This window comes from Lagenorhynchus albirostris, chromosome 20 (genome assembly GCF_949774975.1).
Source record: "Lagenorhynchus albirostris chromosome 20, mLagAlb1.1, whole genome shotgun sequence".
Taxonomy (NCBI): Eukaryota; Metazoa; Chordata; class Mammalia; order Artiodactyla; family Delphinidae; genus Lagenorhynchus; species Lagenorhynchus albirostris.
Window position 1 is genome coordinate 40,598,758 of NC_083114.1, and position 13,496 is coordinate 40,612,253.

General features: G+C 56.5%; 1 protein-coding gene across 8 annotated transcripts in view; it reads right to left on the minus strand.

The window, feature by feature from the left end:
* Window positions 1-184: 184 nt before the first annotated feature.
* The window catches only part of LOC132510688 (zinc finger protein 385C), a 57,311-nt gene continuing 43,999 nt past the window's right edge, over window positions 185-13,496 (minus strand). For 3 of the 8 annotated variants that reach the window (XM_060132884.1, XM_060132882.1, XM_060132883.1), the window contains exons 3-9: window positions 10,156-10,304; window positions 8,254-8,364; window positions 6,786-6,951; window positions 2,959-3,252; window positions 2,237-2,433; window positions 1,826-1,936; window positions 187-1,296 (exon numbers count right to left, since the gene is read on the minus strand). In XM_060132884.1, the coding sequence (XP_059988867.1) occupies window positions 1,060-1,296; window positions 1,826-1,936; window positions 2,237-2,433; window positions 2,959-3,252; window positions 6,786-6,951; window positions 8,254-8,364; window positions 10,156-10,304 (1,265 nt within the window). In that variant the 3' untranslated portion in view covers window positions 187-1,059. Of the gene's footprint in view, window positions 1,297-1,825; window positions 1,937-2,236; window positions 2,434-2,958; window positions 3,253-6,785; window positions 6,952-8,253; window positions 8,365-10,155; window positions 10,305-13,062; window positions 13,451-13,496 lie in introns of all 8 variants that reach the window. The other 5 variants (XM_060132880.1, XM_060132878.1, XM_060132879.1 and 2 more) reach the window with 4 other exon arrangements.

The following is a 13,496-nucleotide window of genomic DNA, read 5'->3' on the forward strand; positions in this document are numbered from 1 at the left end:
TCGTGGGGGAAGGGAAAGCTGAATTGAGCGCTTAGGGGCCAGTTTGGGGTGAGAGCTGGAAGGGAAAGCTCTTTGTTTGGGAGCCCTGGGGGGATTCGGTGTTAGCTGGAATTCGGTGTTAGCTGAAAGCTCTTTGTTTGGGAGCCCTGGGGGGATTCGGTGTCAGACTGGGTCTGAGGGAGACCCAGTGCCACCCCCCCTTCCCCCCACCCCGCCCCGAGAGCTGGGATTCAGGAGGAATCAATGAAAGGCTAAGAGAGGAGAACGTGTGTGGGACTGAGCACTTCCTCTGTTAAAAACTGGGCCCGGCCAGCACATTACCCTGGCCTCCCCGTCGTAGCCCATCCTGTCAGAGCGGATGGAAAGCCCCAGAGGCTTGCAGTTCCAGCCACACCTTGGCTTTGCCCCACTTAGCACTGCTTCCTTCCTCCACAGTCTTCCACCACATCCCCAATGGTCAGCTCGTCCAGGTAACCTTGAACCCACTCCATCTTGAGACCCTGTGGTTGGGGTGGCTGTGACTGTCCCCTTAGCTTCTCCCTTGAGACGGCCCCCTCAACACCAGTGATTCTCTAGAGAATCCAGTGAATGGGGAGGGCCTCCCCTCCCTGCCCCCAGGGCATGGGAATAGAGGTCGGGCTAGGAAAAGGTAAGAAGATTCCTCGGACCTCGGGCCACATGGGTATAGGTCTTGAGTGGGAGAATGGGAGCACCACAGGGCTGGGGCTAGGATTTTGCATAGATCTTTGGATTTTCCAGTTTGTTCCCCATAAATCAGGATGGGAAATGGAGGGGAGCCCAGGGCTAGCCCTAGAGGCCTGGGGAGGGGAGGGTGCAGAGGGATGGTCCTTGGGCCGGGGGCGGGGGGGCATTGGTTGAATCCCCAGTGCAGGTTGAGTGAAGGGCTCTTAGCATTAGCCCAGCTCTTCCTAGATTGGGCAGGAACCCCTAGGCTGTAAAAGGCAGTCTCCTGTGGGACGCAGGGAACCGAGGCATCTTGGGGAGAGGAGGAGGGGGAGGGCAACTGCTGGGAAATCAGCCCCGGGCTCCCCAGGAGGGCTAATAGGGGGCAAAGACGATGGGTCCCGTGGCAGGGCGAACGGCTCCTGCTGGGGTGCGAAACAGAGCTGGGCCCAGGATCGGAGGCGGGAAGAGGGTGGTGGCTGCCGTAGGCGCAGGCCGGAGGGCCAGGGGCCCTGGGAGGGCACAGATGGTTGCCGCCGCGGTGGGGATCGGTCTGGGCAGGAAGCGGGCTGCCAGCGTCTTGGTGAGTTGCTTCTGCAAGGCCAGTTTAGACTGCAGAGAAGAGAGGAAAGGACTCAAGTCTCTGACCCCAGGAAAATCCCGTCCCCTCCCTGGGCCCCCTCCTTGGGCTTTTTGCTGCGGAGTGGGGGGGGAAACGTGACTGTCAGGATTCCAAACCTAAATCCTCCTCCCCACCCCCAAACATTCATTCCAAAGGGCTTTCTCCACCACCTGCCTTCCTGCCTGGAGGGAGGAGAATCTTAGGATGGGCCGAGGGAGGAGGCTATGGGGAGCGGGGTGGAGATGGTCTCCGGGAGATGCAGGCCCACGCCTCGCTGTTGCCCCTGAGGTTCCTACCTGGGCCCACCTTCCCCCCCCCGGAAGTGTTTCTGAGCAGATCCCCAGACAGCCAAAAACCCAACCCCAGCTCTTTCCCTGCCCAGGCAGCCTCCAACGGGGGTGGCTTCCTTCCTGCCCCTCCTCCCAGCCCCCCAGCTGGCCCTCCCTTCCGGCCTACCCTCTCCCCTTACCCTCTCCCCTCTGGACCCGGGTCCCAGCTCTGTCGCCCGGAGACAGATACCTTGAGGATACTCACAGCCAGCGCTGCGTGCTTCTGCAGCCTGCTGTGCTGGCTGGAGGGCTTGGGGGGCTTCCCGGCCAGGCGGTCTTTGTGCCTCCTGCTGCTCAGGTGCTAATGGACAGACAGACAGACTGGGAACAAGATGAGGAACCCAAGGACCCCCAAACTACGGCTAGCTCACCCTTCCTCTACCCACAATTCACACACCTAATGCACATGGCCCTGGAGCGGCCCTGGGAAGGGGAGGTTAAGAATTGGCCTTCGCCTTCCAGGAGCCTCGCACCTCTTCCTCCACTGCTCCCTGCTCTGCTCTACCCACCTCCTCCCCGCAGGCTCCCTCCTCCTGGCCTGGCAGTGGGCCCACCCCCCTCACCCCTGCTCCACCCCCAATCCCAGCCGCACTTGCCCTACCTGCTTGAGTTGGGTCTCTGAATTGACCTGGAGCTGACAGAGAGCACAGTGGAAAGGGGGCCTGGGCCCCTGCCGGCCCCCGCGGACCCCCGTCACTCTCTTGGCCTTGTGTCCAGCTCCTCCCCGGGGCACTGCGTGGCCCCTGCCCCTGCGGGGAGCGCCCCGCTGACCTTCCACCATCCACCGGTGCTTGGCTCCTGGAGGGAGGAAAGAAGACAGCTTGCTAGCACCAAAGAGGGGTTTCAGGGGCCACGGAGACCCCCTCCAAACCAGGTCAGTTTGGCTGCCCCCTGAAGCTTCCAGGCTGCTCAGCACCGCCAGCCCCTCCAGCCATGTGAGATTTCTCTTTCCCTCTCAAAGGTCCTCCCGGCTGTTCTCATTTCATGCCAGCATCCCCCAAGGAAGGCCTCGTTGCTGAGTAACAGGTCGGCTTCCCTTTGGCTCTCATTCCAACCCAATTCCCTCGGGTCTGATGCAAGGAGAGATGGGGGGGTGTCTCCTGTCTTCAGTGATGACCCTCCAGTTCTTGCTGCCTGACTTCTCTCCCCGACTCTCCCTCCTCAGGCACTACCGGGAGGACCTGAAATGCCCGCCCAGCCACAGCTGAGCACAGCGCCTCTGTCACCTAGCCCTGGAGCAAAGTGCCCGGAAGCTCTAGCCTGCCCACACCTGCTGAGGGCCATCTCCTCCCCGGGACTCGAGCTGGTGAGGGGCGCACTGACCTGTGTTGTGAGCCTGAAGCTGGGAGGCGGAGTTCACGGTCACCTTACATGTGGGGCAGTAGAGGCGCCCCTTCTCGCTCCTGCCTTCCCCACTCACACCACTTTCCACAGCAGCCGCCGCCGGTTCAGGCCCTGGCGCCTCTCTCCCAGGCTCTGGGGAGCAGGGTGGGCAAGAGGAAGAGGAGGAAGAGGAGGCAGCATCCAAGACGTCTGAGTGGGCCGGCTCCCTGGGCGTGGGTTCCGGACTCAGGGGTGGCTGGACTTTGGGACCAGGAGGAGGGGCTGCAGGAACTGCTGGGGAGATGGAAGGCGTGGGGTAAGAGTGTGAGGCCCAAGATGATTCTCGAGACCACGATTTTAAGCGCAGATATTCTGGGGGTGGCATGGCAGATTGGAAGGGTCCTTGGTGTAGATATGACCAGCACTGAATTCCAGACTCCCCACCAAAGCACTGGGCAGACTTGGGCCTCCTTGGGCCTCAGCTTTCCCACCTGATATGATAAAGTTGGATCCAGTGGTCTCAGAGAGCCCACCCAGCCCTGATGATCTACAGTCATTAGGGAGCTGTTAAATATGTGGAAGTCACCCAAAAGATGTGCTAGAATATTCACGGAGCACTATTCATAGCAGAGAAAACTGGAAACTATCCAAATATCTGTCAACAGGAGAATAGCGAAAGAGTTGATGGGGCACGCAATGGAATATTACATGGCAATGAAAAGGGACAAAATACAGCTACACGCAACAACTTCTGATGGGGTTATATCCTGATAAACCCATCGTAAGTTGAAAATACCGTAAGTTGAAAATGTCATAAGTTGAAAATGCAGGTACTTCCCTGGCGGTCCAGTGGTTAAGAATCTGCCTTCCAATGCAGGGGACATGGGTCAGTAAACTAAGATCCCACATGCTGCAGGGCAACTGAGCCCACGTGCCACAACTAGAGAGAAGCCTACACCTTGCAACAAAGAGCCCTCCCACCGCAACAAAAGATCCCGTGTGCCGCAACTAAGACACAACACAGCCAAAATCAATCAATCAATAAAAAGGAAGGAAATTTTTTTTAGAAAATGCATTTAATACACCTAACCTACGGAACATCATAGCTTGACCCAGCCTACCTTAAATGTGCTCAGAACACCTACATTAGCCTACAGTTGAGCAATGTCATCTAACACAAAGCCTGTTTTATAATAAAGTGTTCAATATCTCATGTCATTTATTGAATACTGTGCTGAAAGTGAAAAACAGATGGCTTGCATGGGCACAGAATGGGTTGTGTGTCAGTTGTTTACCCTCCTGGGCACGCGGCTGTTGCTGACCAGCATCACAAAAGAGTACGCACCTACCGCATATCGGGGTCCCCACCCCCCAGGCCACGGATCGGATCGGTACCAGTCTGTGGCCTGTTAGGAACCGGGCTGCACAGCAGGAGGTGAAAGGTGGGTGAGCGAGTGACGTTTCATCTGTATTTACAGCCACTCCCCATCGCTCGCATTACCACCTGAGCTCCGCCTCCTGTCAGATCAGCGGCAGCGCATTAGATTCTCAGAGGAGCGCGAAGCCTACTGTGAAGTGCGCGCGCGAGGGATCTAGGCTGTGGGCTCCTTATGAGAATCTAATGCCTGATGATCTGGGGGGGAGCTGAGGCGGTGATGCTAGCGCTGGGGAGCGGCTGCAAATACAGATCATCATTAGCAGAGAGGTCTGACTGCACAGAGACCACAATAAATCAACTGCCTGCAGACTCATATCAAAACCCTATCCGTGGGCTTCCCTGGTGGCGCAGCAGTTAAGAATCTGCCTGCCAATGCAGCGGACACAGGTTCGATCCCTGGCCCAGCAAGATCCCACATGCCACGGAGCAACTAAGCCCATGTGCCACAACTACTGAAGCCCAAGTGCCCTAGAACCCACACTCTGCAACAAGAGAAGCCACCGCGATGAGAAGCCAGCGCACCGTAACAAAGAGTAGCCCCTGCTCGCCGCAACTAGAGAAAGCCCATGCACAGCAACGAAGACCCAACACAGCCAAAAATAAAAACAAATTAATTAATTAAAAAAAAAACCTATCAGCGGGCTTCCCTGGTGGCGCAGTGGTTGAGAATCCACCTGCCAATGCAGGAGACACGGGTTCAAGCCCTGGTCCAGGAAGATCCCACATGCCGTGGAGCAACTAAGCCCATGCGCCACAACTACTGAAGCCCAAGTGCCCTAGAGCCCATGCTCTGCAACAAAAGAAGCCACCGCAATGAGAAGCCTGTGCACCACAACAAAGAGTAGCCCCCGCTCGCCGCAACTAGAGAAAGCCCATGCGTAGCAACGAAGATCCAATGCAGCCAAAAATAAATAAATAAATAAATTTCTTAAAAAAAAAAAAAAGTCCTATCAGTGAGTGGCAAGTGACAATTAAGCTTCATCTTACGGAGTAGACTGGACATGAGCAACACACTTCGGGTGTCACTGTCTCCCATCATCCCCAGATGGGACCAACTAGTGGCAGGAAAACAAGCTCAGGGCTCTCACTGATTCTGCATTATGGTGAGCTGTATAATTATTTCATTATATATTACAATGTAATAATAATGGAAATAAAGTGCACAATAAATGTAATGTGCTTGAATCATCCTGAAACCAACCCTCCCTCCCCGGTCCGTGGGAAAATTGTCTTCCGTAAAACTGGTCCCTGGTGCCAAAAAGGTTGGGGACCACTGCCGTATGTTGCTAGCCCAGAAAAGATCAAAATTCGAAATTGGAAGTCCAGTGTCTACCGAATGCATATGGCTTTCACACCGTTGTGAAGTCAAAAAATCATAATCCAGGGCTTCCCTGGTGGCGCAGTGGTTGGGAGTCCGCCTGCCGATGCAGAGGACGCGGGTTTGTGCCCCGGTCCAGGAGGATCCCACATGCCACGGAGTGGCTTGGCCCGTGGGCCATGGCCGCTGAGCCTGCGTGTCCGGGGCCTGTGCTCCGCGGCGGGGGAGGCCACAGCTGTGAGAGGCCCGTGTACCGCAAAAAAAAAAAAAAAAAAAAATCATAATCCAAACCACCATGAAGTCGGGGACCATCTGTATATCATTAACCAAAACCAGGTGAAACTGATCTCTGGTGAGAAAGGTCAGGCTCGTAGTTACTCTGGAGGAGGGGTGTAGGTGGTTGGATAGCATCACCTCCAAACTCATGTCCATCTGGAACCTTAGAATGTGATCTTATTTGGAAATAGGGTCTTTGCTGATGTCATTAGTTAAGACAAGATCATACTGGACTAGGGTGGGCCCTAATCCAATGACTGGTGTCCTTATAAGAAGACCATGTGAAAGCACAGAGACACTGGGGAAAATGTGATGTGAAGTCGGAGGCAGAGACCGGAATGAGGCATCCACAAGCCAAGGACTGCCGGCAACGACCAGAAGCTAGAAGAGCGGAATGAAACAGATTCCCCCCACCCAACCGTGCCCCCAGAAGGAACCAACCCTGCTGACACCTTGCTTCAAACTGCTGACCTCCAGAACTGTGAGAAAATACATCTCTGTTATTTTCAGCCACCCAGTTTGTGGTCATTTGTTATCACAGCCCTAGGAAGCTAACAACAAGGTAGTGACCGGGAGGGGACCCAAGGAGGGGCTTCTGGGGTGCTTGTGACACATTTCTTCATCTCAGCAGATCCAGACTGGAAAATCCGTGGCGCTCTACACATGTGATGTGTGCCTTTCCCTGTATGTATGGAATACTCCCACACGAGCAGGAATAATAATAGGCAGAAATCGCTCAACCCCTTGTCAGAAGCCAGATTTGGAGTGGGATGGGGGGAAAAGTTCAGGACTGACCTTTGCTCTGTGGCTCTTCAGGGGCTCCACTGGCTGGAGTCGGGGATGGGGGCACCAGCGTCCCATCCTGGGCCAGGGTTTGCGGCCTCTGCTTGCTCTTGGTGGCTTCGACAGCCTTGAGTTTTCTGGCGTGTTTGTGGCCTTTGTAGTGTGCTTCGGCCTGGTTCTGGGGAGGGGAGGGCATGGGGTCACCATTCACTGGCTGAGTCCACCTGCCCCATCCATGAGCTGGCGCTGGGCAGGGGGCAGGTCAGAGGGAGGCACGGCTCCGGCCACACAGGGGGCACCGCATGTGTGTGGCCCTGAGGTTTACAGAATGCATTCTCATACACGAGCTCCCAGGCAAGCAGCCCCTGGCTTCAAATTCTGCCTCAGCAGCTTATTAACTGTGCATCTTTGGGCAGGTCCCGTCACCTCTCTGAGCCTCAGTTTCCTCGCTCGTGAGCTCTGTGATGATAATACTGATTTCACAGAGTTGTGAGAATTAAAATGAGAACATGAATGATAAGGGCCTAGTACAAACAGTAGGTGCTCAGTGAATGTTAGTTACCAACAGGTTTATAAATGCGCAAGTGGAAAAACAGAGCAGTCCCCACACTCTCGGGAATGTGCACCTCAGATCATTCAACCCTTTGTACATTTTTCCAACAAATAGTTATTGAACATTTGCTATGTGCCAGGCACTGTGCTGGGCCTGGTATGAAGAAGATAACGGTTCCTCCCTCAGAGTGAAGTCTCTCTGTCCATCACTTCCATGACTCACATAACCTGAAGGCCTGGAGGGACCCTCCAGATCTGGCCTGTCCACTAGGGGTCCCTTCTTGTTGCTCCCAAAAGTAGGAAAGACAGGCCCCCGTGGCCCCTCCCTGGGCACTTTCACCAGAGCAGGGAAGGTCCGCTCTCTAGGGGCGGGCCATGGTAGAAAGCATGCGGACTATGGGGTCAGCCAGGCCTGGGTTCAAATCCCAGCTCTACTTACCAGCTGTGTGGCCTCATGCAAGTCACTTAACCTCTCTGAGGCTGAGTTTCCTCATCTGAAAAGTGGGGCTGATGATAGCACCTCTATCCATCTCACAGATGTATCATGAAAACTCATTAAGAGGATAGGCATGAACACATTCTGGAAACTCTCAGGTGCATTAAGAACTCAGCTCTGGACCGAGAGCCGATGGTGACCCCTGGGACCCGGAGTAGGGAAGGGCAGCCTTCTCTCTGGCAGAAGGGTCCAGGACACAGGAGAGAGGCACAGGGGAGGGAAATGAAATCCCAGGGGGATGGGATGGGACGGGGCAGAGGAATCTGGAGAGAGGAGAGGATGGGATGGATAAAGGACCAGGAGGGGCTCTTCTGCAACGAAGGACAGAAAATACGGAGCCCAGTCCCTTTGCCACCCCTATTCCTCCAGGAAAGACCCCAGAAGCCCAGTCTCCAGCCCCCTCCCCAGCCTGTTTCCACTACTCCTTCTCACCGCTGAGTTGAACCTCAGGTGACAGATGTTACAGGAAATGAAGAGCTTCTTCTTCAGAGGGGAGGGAACCCCAAATGTGTGACTGATGACGGCCTTCTGGACCGGGTCCATCTGTGAAGGGGGTGGGAGTGCACAGTAACTTTGGGGTCAGCTCAGTAAGGGCGGGGGGCGGGCACTGCAAAATGCCAAAAACTAAGACTGTGGAGGAGGGCAGTGACCAGCCCAGAGGAAGAAATTTCCTATGTCTGTGGACATTAGAGAAAAAGAAACAGCCTCTTCCCTGGCTGACCTTCTCTGTCGGCCTACGCTTCTGCTTAGAGGCAGGGGGATGGCCAGGATGACCTCCATGACCTTGCGAAACAGAACCATGCGCTGGCGATCACACTGGCATCTCTTGCCGCCCCTCTGGTCTCTTTTTTTTCTCATTCGCAACAGTCACAACTATCGGGACAGAGAGTTGGGGGCAGGCAGAAGCAGAGAAAGGAATTTGCAATTTCCTCTCCCATAACCCAGACTTGCGCTGGACCTGCGGGCTGGGGGACATAAGGCTTATCTTACCAGCTCTGCCACTGTCACGGGGTCTGAGAGGGAGAGGGACAGCCACGGCCCAGGGGCGGTGGGGGGCTGGGCAGGCGCAGCAGGGGCAGCAAGTGGAAGCCAGAGGAGGGTTCCCCGAGTAGTAGGGTCGTTTCTCTGGCATATTAATTTGCGTGTGTTTTTCTTTTCCTTATTTTAAATAAATTTTTTTTCTTCTATCAAACAAAGCTTTTATGTTCCCTTTTCTCAGGGGCTAGGTTGTTGGGCCCAAAGCAGAAGCTGTCTGGAAGAGGAACTTTCCAAACCTTCCTGAGAGAGGAGAACAGAAACTTTGAGAGAAACTTCCCTGACAAGAGAAAGAGGCTCTAACTCCCACAGCACCAGGACGGGGGCGTGCAGAGGACAGGACTTCAGAGGAGAGTGGCCTGCGGGGCCCCCAGTAGGAGGACGACAGCGGGTTGACCCCCTCTTAGGGATTATGTGCCTGAGCAGTGAGCATGTCAGCAAGTGACAGTGGGGACCGAAGACCAGAGGACCCTCCCCAAATGTCTCAGGCTCCATAGGACGTTTGCACAACCCCGGAGGGTGGGAAGGAAGGAGCTCCCAAGGGTGACTGAGACGGAATTTCCTACCATCTTGTCAGGATGGGGTGGGGCTCATCAATGATTATATTTGATTTTCCAAATTTTTTAAAAAAGGGGACGTACCTTATAGGTCATGTAGTGAAGTAAATTTCATATTTACACACATACACACATGGAAATACATGTTTCCGTGTATACAGACTAGTAGACAGACACACAGCGCATAAGCTTACAGGCAGTTACAAATTACAGAGACAAGTAGGAAGATACACACTGGCATACACACCAACATCCACACACTTACTGTCACCCAAACCACGAAAAACACACACTCAGAGGCCAGACACACACCAAATACATACACAGTCACACCAAGACACAAAAAAACTCTCAGATACACAGGCACATACACTAATTACAGACAACTACCCAGGCACAAAGAGTTTATAAACACACATGCACAAGCTCACACCCACGAACAACAAAGTCCTATAGAGACAAACTAAAACAGAAAGGCACACCCCAAGTGCACACAGACATCCCCATAGAGAAACTCAAGTGAAACCTGCAGTTCACAGGCCCCCCCAGTGCCCAGCAGTAGTTGCTGGGGGGAGGGGGTGATACCATCCTGGATCCCTGGCCTAAGTGGGAGCTGGGCCCCATTTCAGGAGCACTTGGTTACTCTGGTGACCAGCTTCTGAGAGCTGGGCCCTTGCAGCCCCCCTTCCCCTCCACCCCCACACTCGGCTGCATGCCCCCCACCCGCCAGCCCAGCCCGTACCGTGCTGAAGTTGGGGAAGAGACTGAGCGGGGTGGCACCATTGAAGTGGAAGGCGAGCAAGTGCTTGAAGTCCAGCGGGGGCTGCAGAGGCCTGGCGGGCAGGGGCAGGGAGGCCAGCAGGGGGCTGGGGGTGCTGGAGGCCGGGCCTGCTGCAGGAGGAAGAAGGGCAGGGTCTGAAACGGGGAGCCACGGGGCTCACTCCTCCCTCTGCAGCCAGAACACGAGGCTGATGGGCTTCTTGGGTGTAGAGAGAGAGCAGAAGCCCCTGTCTCCCTGTTCGCAAAGTAGCACTGGCCGAGTCCAGGGCGAGGACAGCGCGTTTCTGTGCCTCTCCTCTCCACAACTGGGGAAGCAGAAGCAGGGAGTCCACAGTTCCAGGCTGCCAGCCCAGAAGGACGACCACCACCCCACCCATAGGGGCAGCGTAACGACCTAAATGAAGCCCAGAGGGGAGTCAGGCCAAGGGAGTCAGGCCCCTGACACACACACCACCACGGAGACTGCACGATGCACTGGGTTTCCACTTTATTGCAAATTAAACCCAAACCCAGGAGGCCTGGGGAGAGGCCAGCCCCCTCCCCTCTCACTACCTACCCTGTCCAGATCCCCACATGGTTCACAGCAAGGGCTGACAGAGGGGATAGGAAACCCACTGGAATCTGAAAGGATGTGTTCCCCAGCTCTGGTGAGGCCCCAGCTGCTTCCTTCAAGAGGCAAAAAGCCCTCCGACATCCCTGTGTTGGGCCTGAGGCTGCATCTCGGACTCAGCCAGTCCAGCACTGCGGTTTTACAGTCTTTGGTCTTAAAGGTCTGAGGCAGGGGCCCAGGTTCGATCCCTGGTCGGGCAACTGAGATCCCACAAGCCAAGCAGTGGGCAAGAAAAAAAAAAAAATCTGTTGGGAATTCCCTGGCAGTCCGGTGGTTAGGACTCTGCGCCGAGGGCCCAGGTTCAATCTTTGGTCGAGGAACTAAAATCTAAAATCCTGGCGTGGCAAAAAAAAAAAAAAAAAAAAAAAAAAAAAGTCTGAGGCAAGGGCAGGGGAAGGCCAGGAACTTAGAGAGCAACAAGATTTTGAGGAGGAAAAAAATTAGAAATAAATTTAGTTCACCTGGGACTTTTTTGGACCCTGTCATTGCAAAACCAAAGTAAGTCCTTTTAGATTTTGTGTATTAACACTGTGAAAGATAGGATAGATTTATTTTACATTTATAGATGTGTATGTCGATATACACAGCCATATAGAGAAAAGCCTCAGGCAGCCTACTGGTGAGGAGGGCACCACCACTTCCCTTGAACTGTTAGCTTGTGCACAGAGAGGGTGCTGTGCTGTGTGTCAAAAACAAGGGCGGTCATCTGCTCTCCAGTCACATCTGAAGAGATGTTGCTAGAAGTGGGGGCCAACAGTCAAGGACCCAGTCTCCTCTCCTTCAACCCCTGAATTGCGCAGACCCTGTCTTCCTCCCTCCAACCAATAGCCCCTCAACTTTTCTAGGACCAAAACTTGGGCTGAGTTCAGAGGGAAAGGGGTGAGCTACTCTCACCAAACTCTGGAAAGGTCAGGAGTGATATTTAGGGTGCCCCAGACCCCAGCACCTCTGCCCACTGGCCCGAGCCCCGCCCCCGATCCAGCCCCTCCTCCACAGCCCACGGGGCTGGGTTAGTACTCAGCGTGGAGCAGAGGAAGCACGGGGAAGTTGGGTGGGAGGCCACAGCTAGGAGGTCAGCTTGGGTGCAGCACAGTCAAGTCCGGCTTGGCCCTTAGAGAGCCTAGGGCCCCGGGTTGGCTGGACAGAGGAGAGGAGGCCGCCCTCACGTGAGCTGCGAGCCCAGGAGCCCCTCGCCCCACCCACTCTCTAGGAACTCCACCGCCAGCGCAAAGTCAAACTCGTGCAGCGGCGGCCCATCCACCGCGATCTTCACCGCGGGGCCGCCCCGGCCTTCCCCCGCCCCGCCCGGCCCCCACCACCGCAGCTCCCGGCTGCGGCCGACCTTGTCCAGGAGGCCGGCGCCCGCGGGCAGCGCCAAGGCCAGGGAGGCGAGGGCGGCGAAGTCAGGGAAGAGCTCGTGCAGTTCAGAGCGCGCGCACGCCAGCTTGGCGCACAGGGCCCGCGGGCCCAGCCGCCCCAGGCTGCACACCACGCGCTTGAAGAGCGCGAAGTCGCCCAGCGCCCGCTGGCACACCACGGCGGGGGCGAAGGCGCGCAACAGGACGCGCAGCGCCCCCTCGCCGTGCGCGCCCAGCTCCTCGGGTGCCTGCGGGTAGCGGCGGGGGTCGAAGATGGCCGCCAAGGCGGCCACGGCGTCCAGCGAGGGCCCGGGGTAGGAGTCCCGCAGCCCCCTCCGCATGGAGTCCAGGAAAGCCCCCCGCAGCCGCTCCAAGCCCTGGACCGCAGCCTCGGAGTAGCCCACCAGCTCCACACCGCGGTAGGTGCAGCGGCCGCGGCCCAAGTCAGGGCTGGAGGTTGCCAGTTCCTGCAGGAAGCCCTGGAGACGCGTCCCACCTGAGCTGCGCTGCGCTTGGAGGGAGGCTGCAGCTGCCGTCACCAGCGGTTGCAGCAAGGCCAAGTCCGGCTCTTCTGGCTGCAGGACAAGGGCGAGCTTCTGCACGGACGGCAGAGCATCCAGCAGGAGGTGGGTGAAGGCCACAAAGGTGAACTGGCGCAGGGCGAGGGCCAGTGCCCTGGTTGTAGGTGAGGCTGGGGCAGAGGCCTCCAGCGTGGGCACCAGGCAAGGCCAAGCCTCAGCCACTGCTTCCACCACAGGCAGCAGGGAGGCCCAGGGCACTGGCCGTGGTCCTGCCAAGTCAATAGCTGCAAGGTCCAGTGCCGCCCGGAGCTCAGGGACCACGTGGGAACTGGGGCCACCATGGAGGCGGAATAGGGCATCCAGCACACTTTCATATTCACCTAGGTAGGCAGGGGGCTTGGGATCTGTCCGGCCGGGGAGGCAGTGCAGCTCCATGAGCAGTGGGCAGGCAGCCTGGAGCTGCGGGCCCACGCTCCCCAGGCGGTCACTGGGGAGGCTTGAGCTGAGCCAGGCCAGCTTGGGTGCAGACACGCCGAAAGCCTGCAGAATGTCCAGGAGTTGGCCAGCAGTGGCCTCGCCTTCCTGTAGCTCCACACTGCCCAGGAAGGTGGTGGCAGGCTGGCCATCGCAGGGGGACACCGAAGTGGCAAACAAGGCCAGATTGTGGGACTCAGGCCAGTCCCTGGTCTCGTCCAACACCAGGCCCACATACGGGGATGCCTTCAGGCGTTGGCAGGCCTCTGTGTGCAAGACACTGGCAATGGCCACCTGGGACAGCCAGGGAAAGAAAGGGAGGGAGGACAGAGTTAGGCTT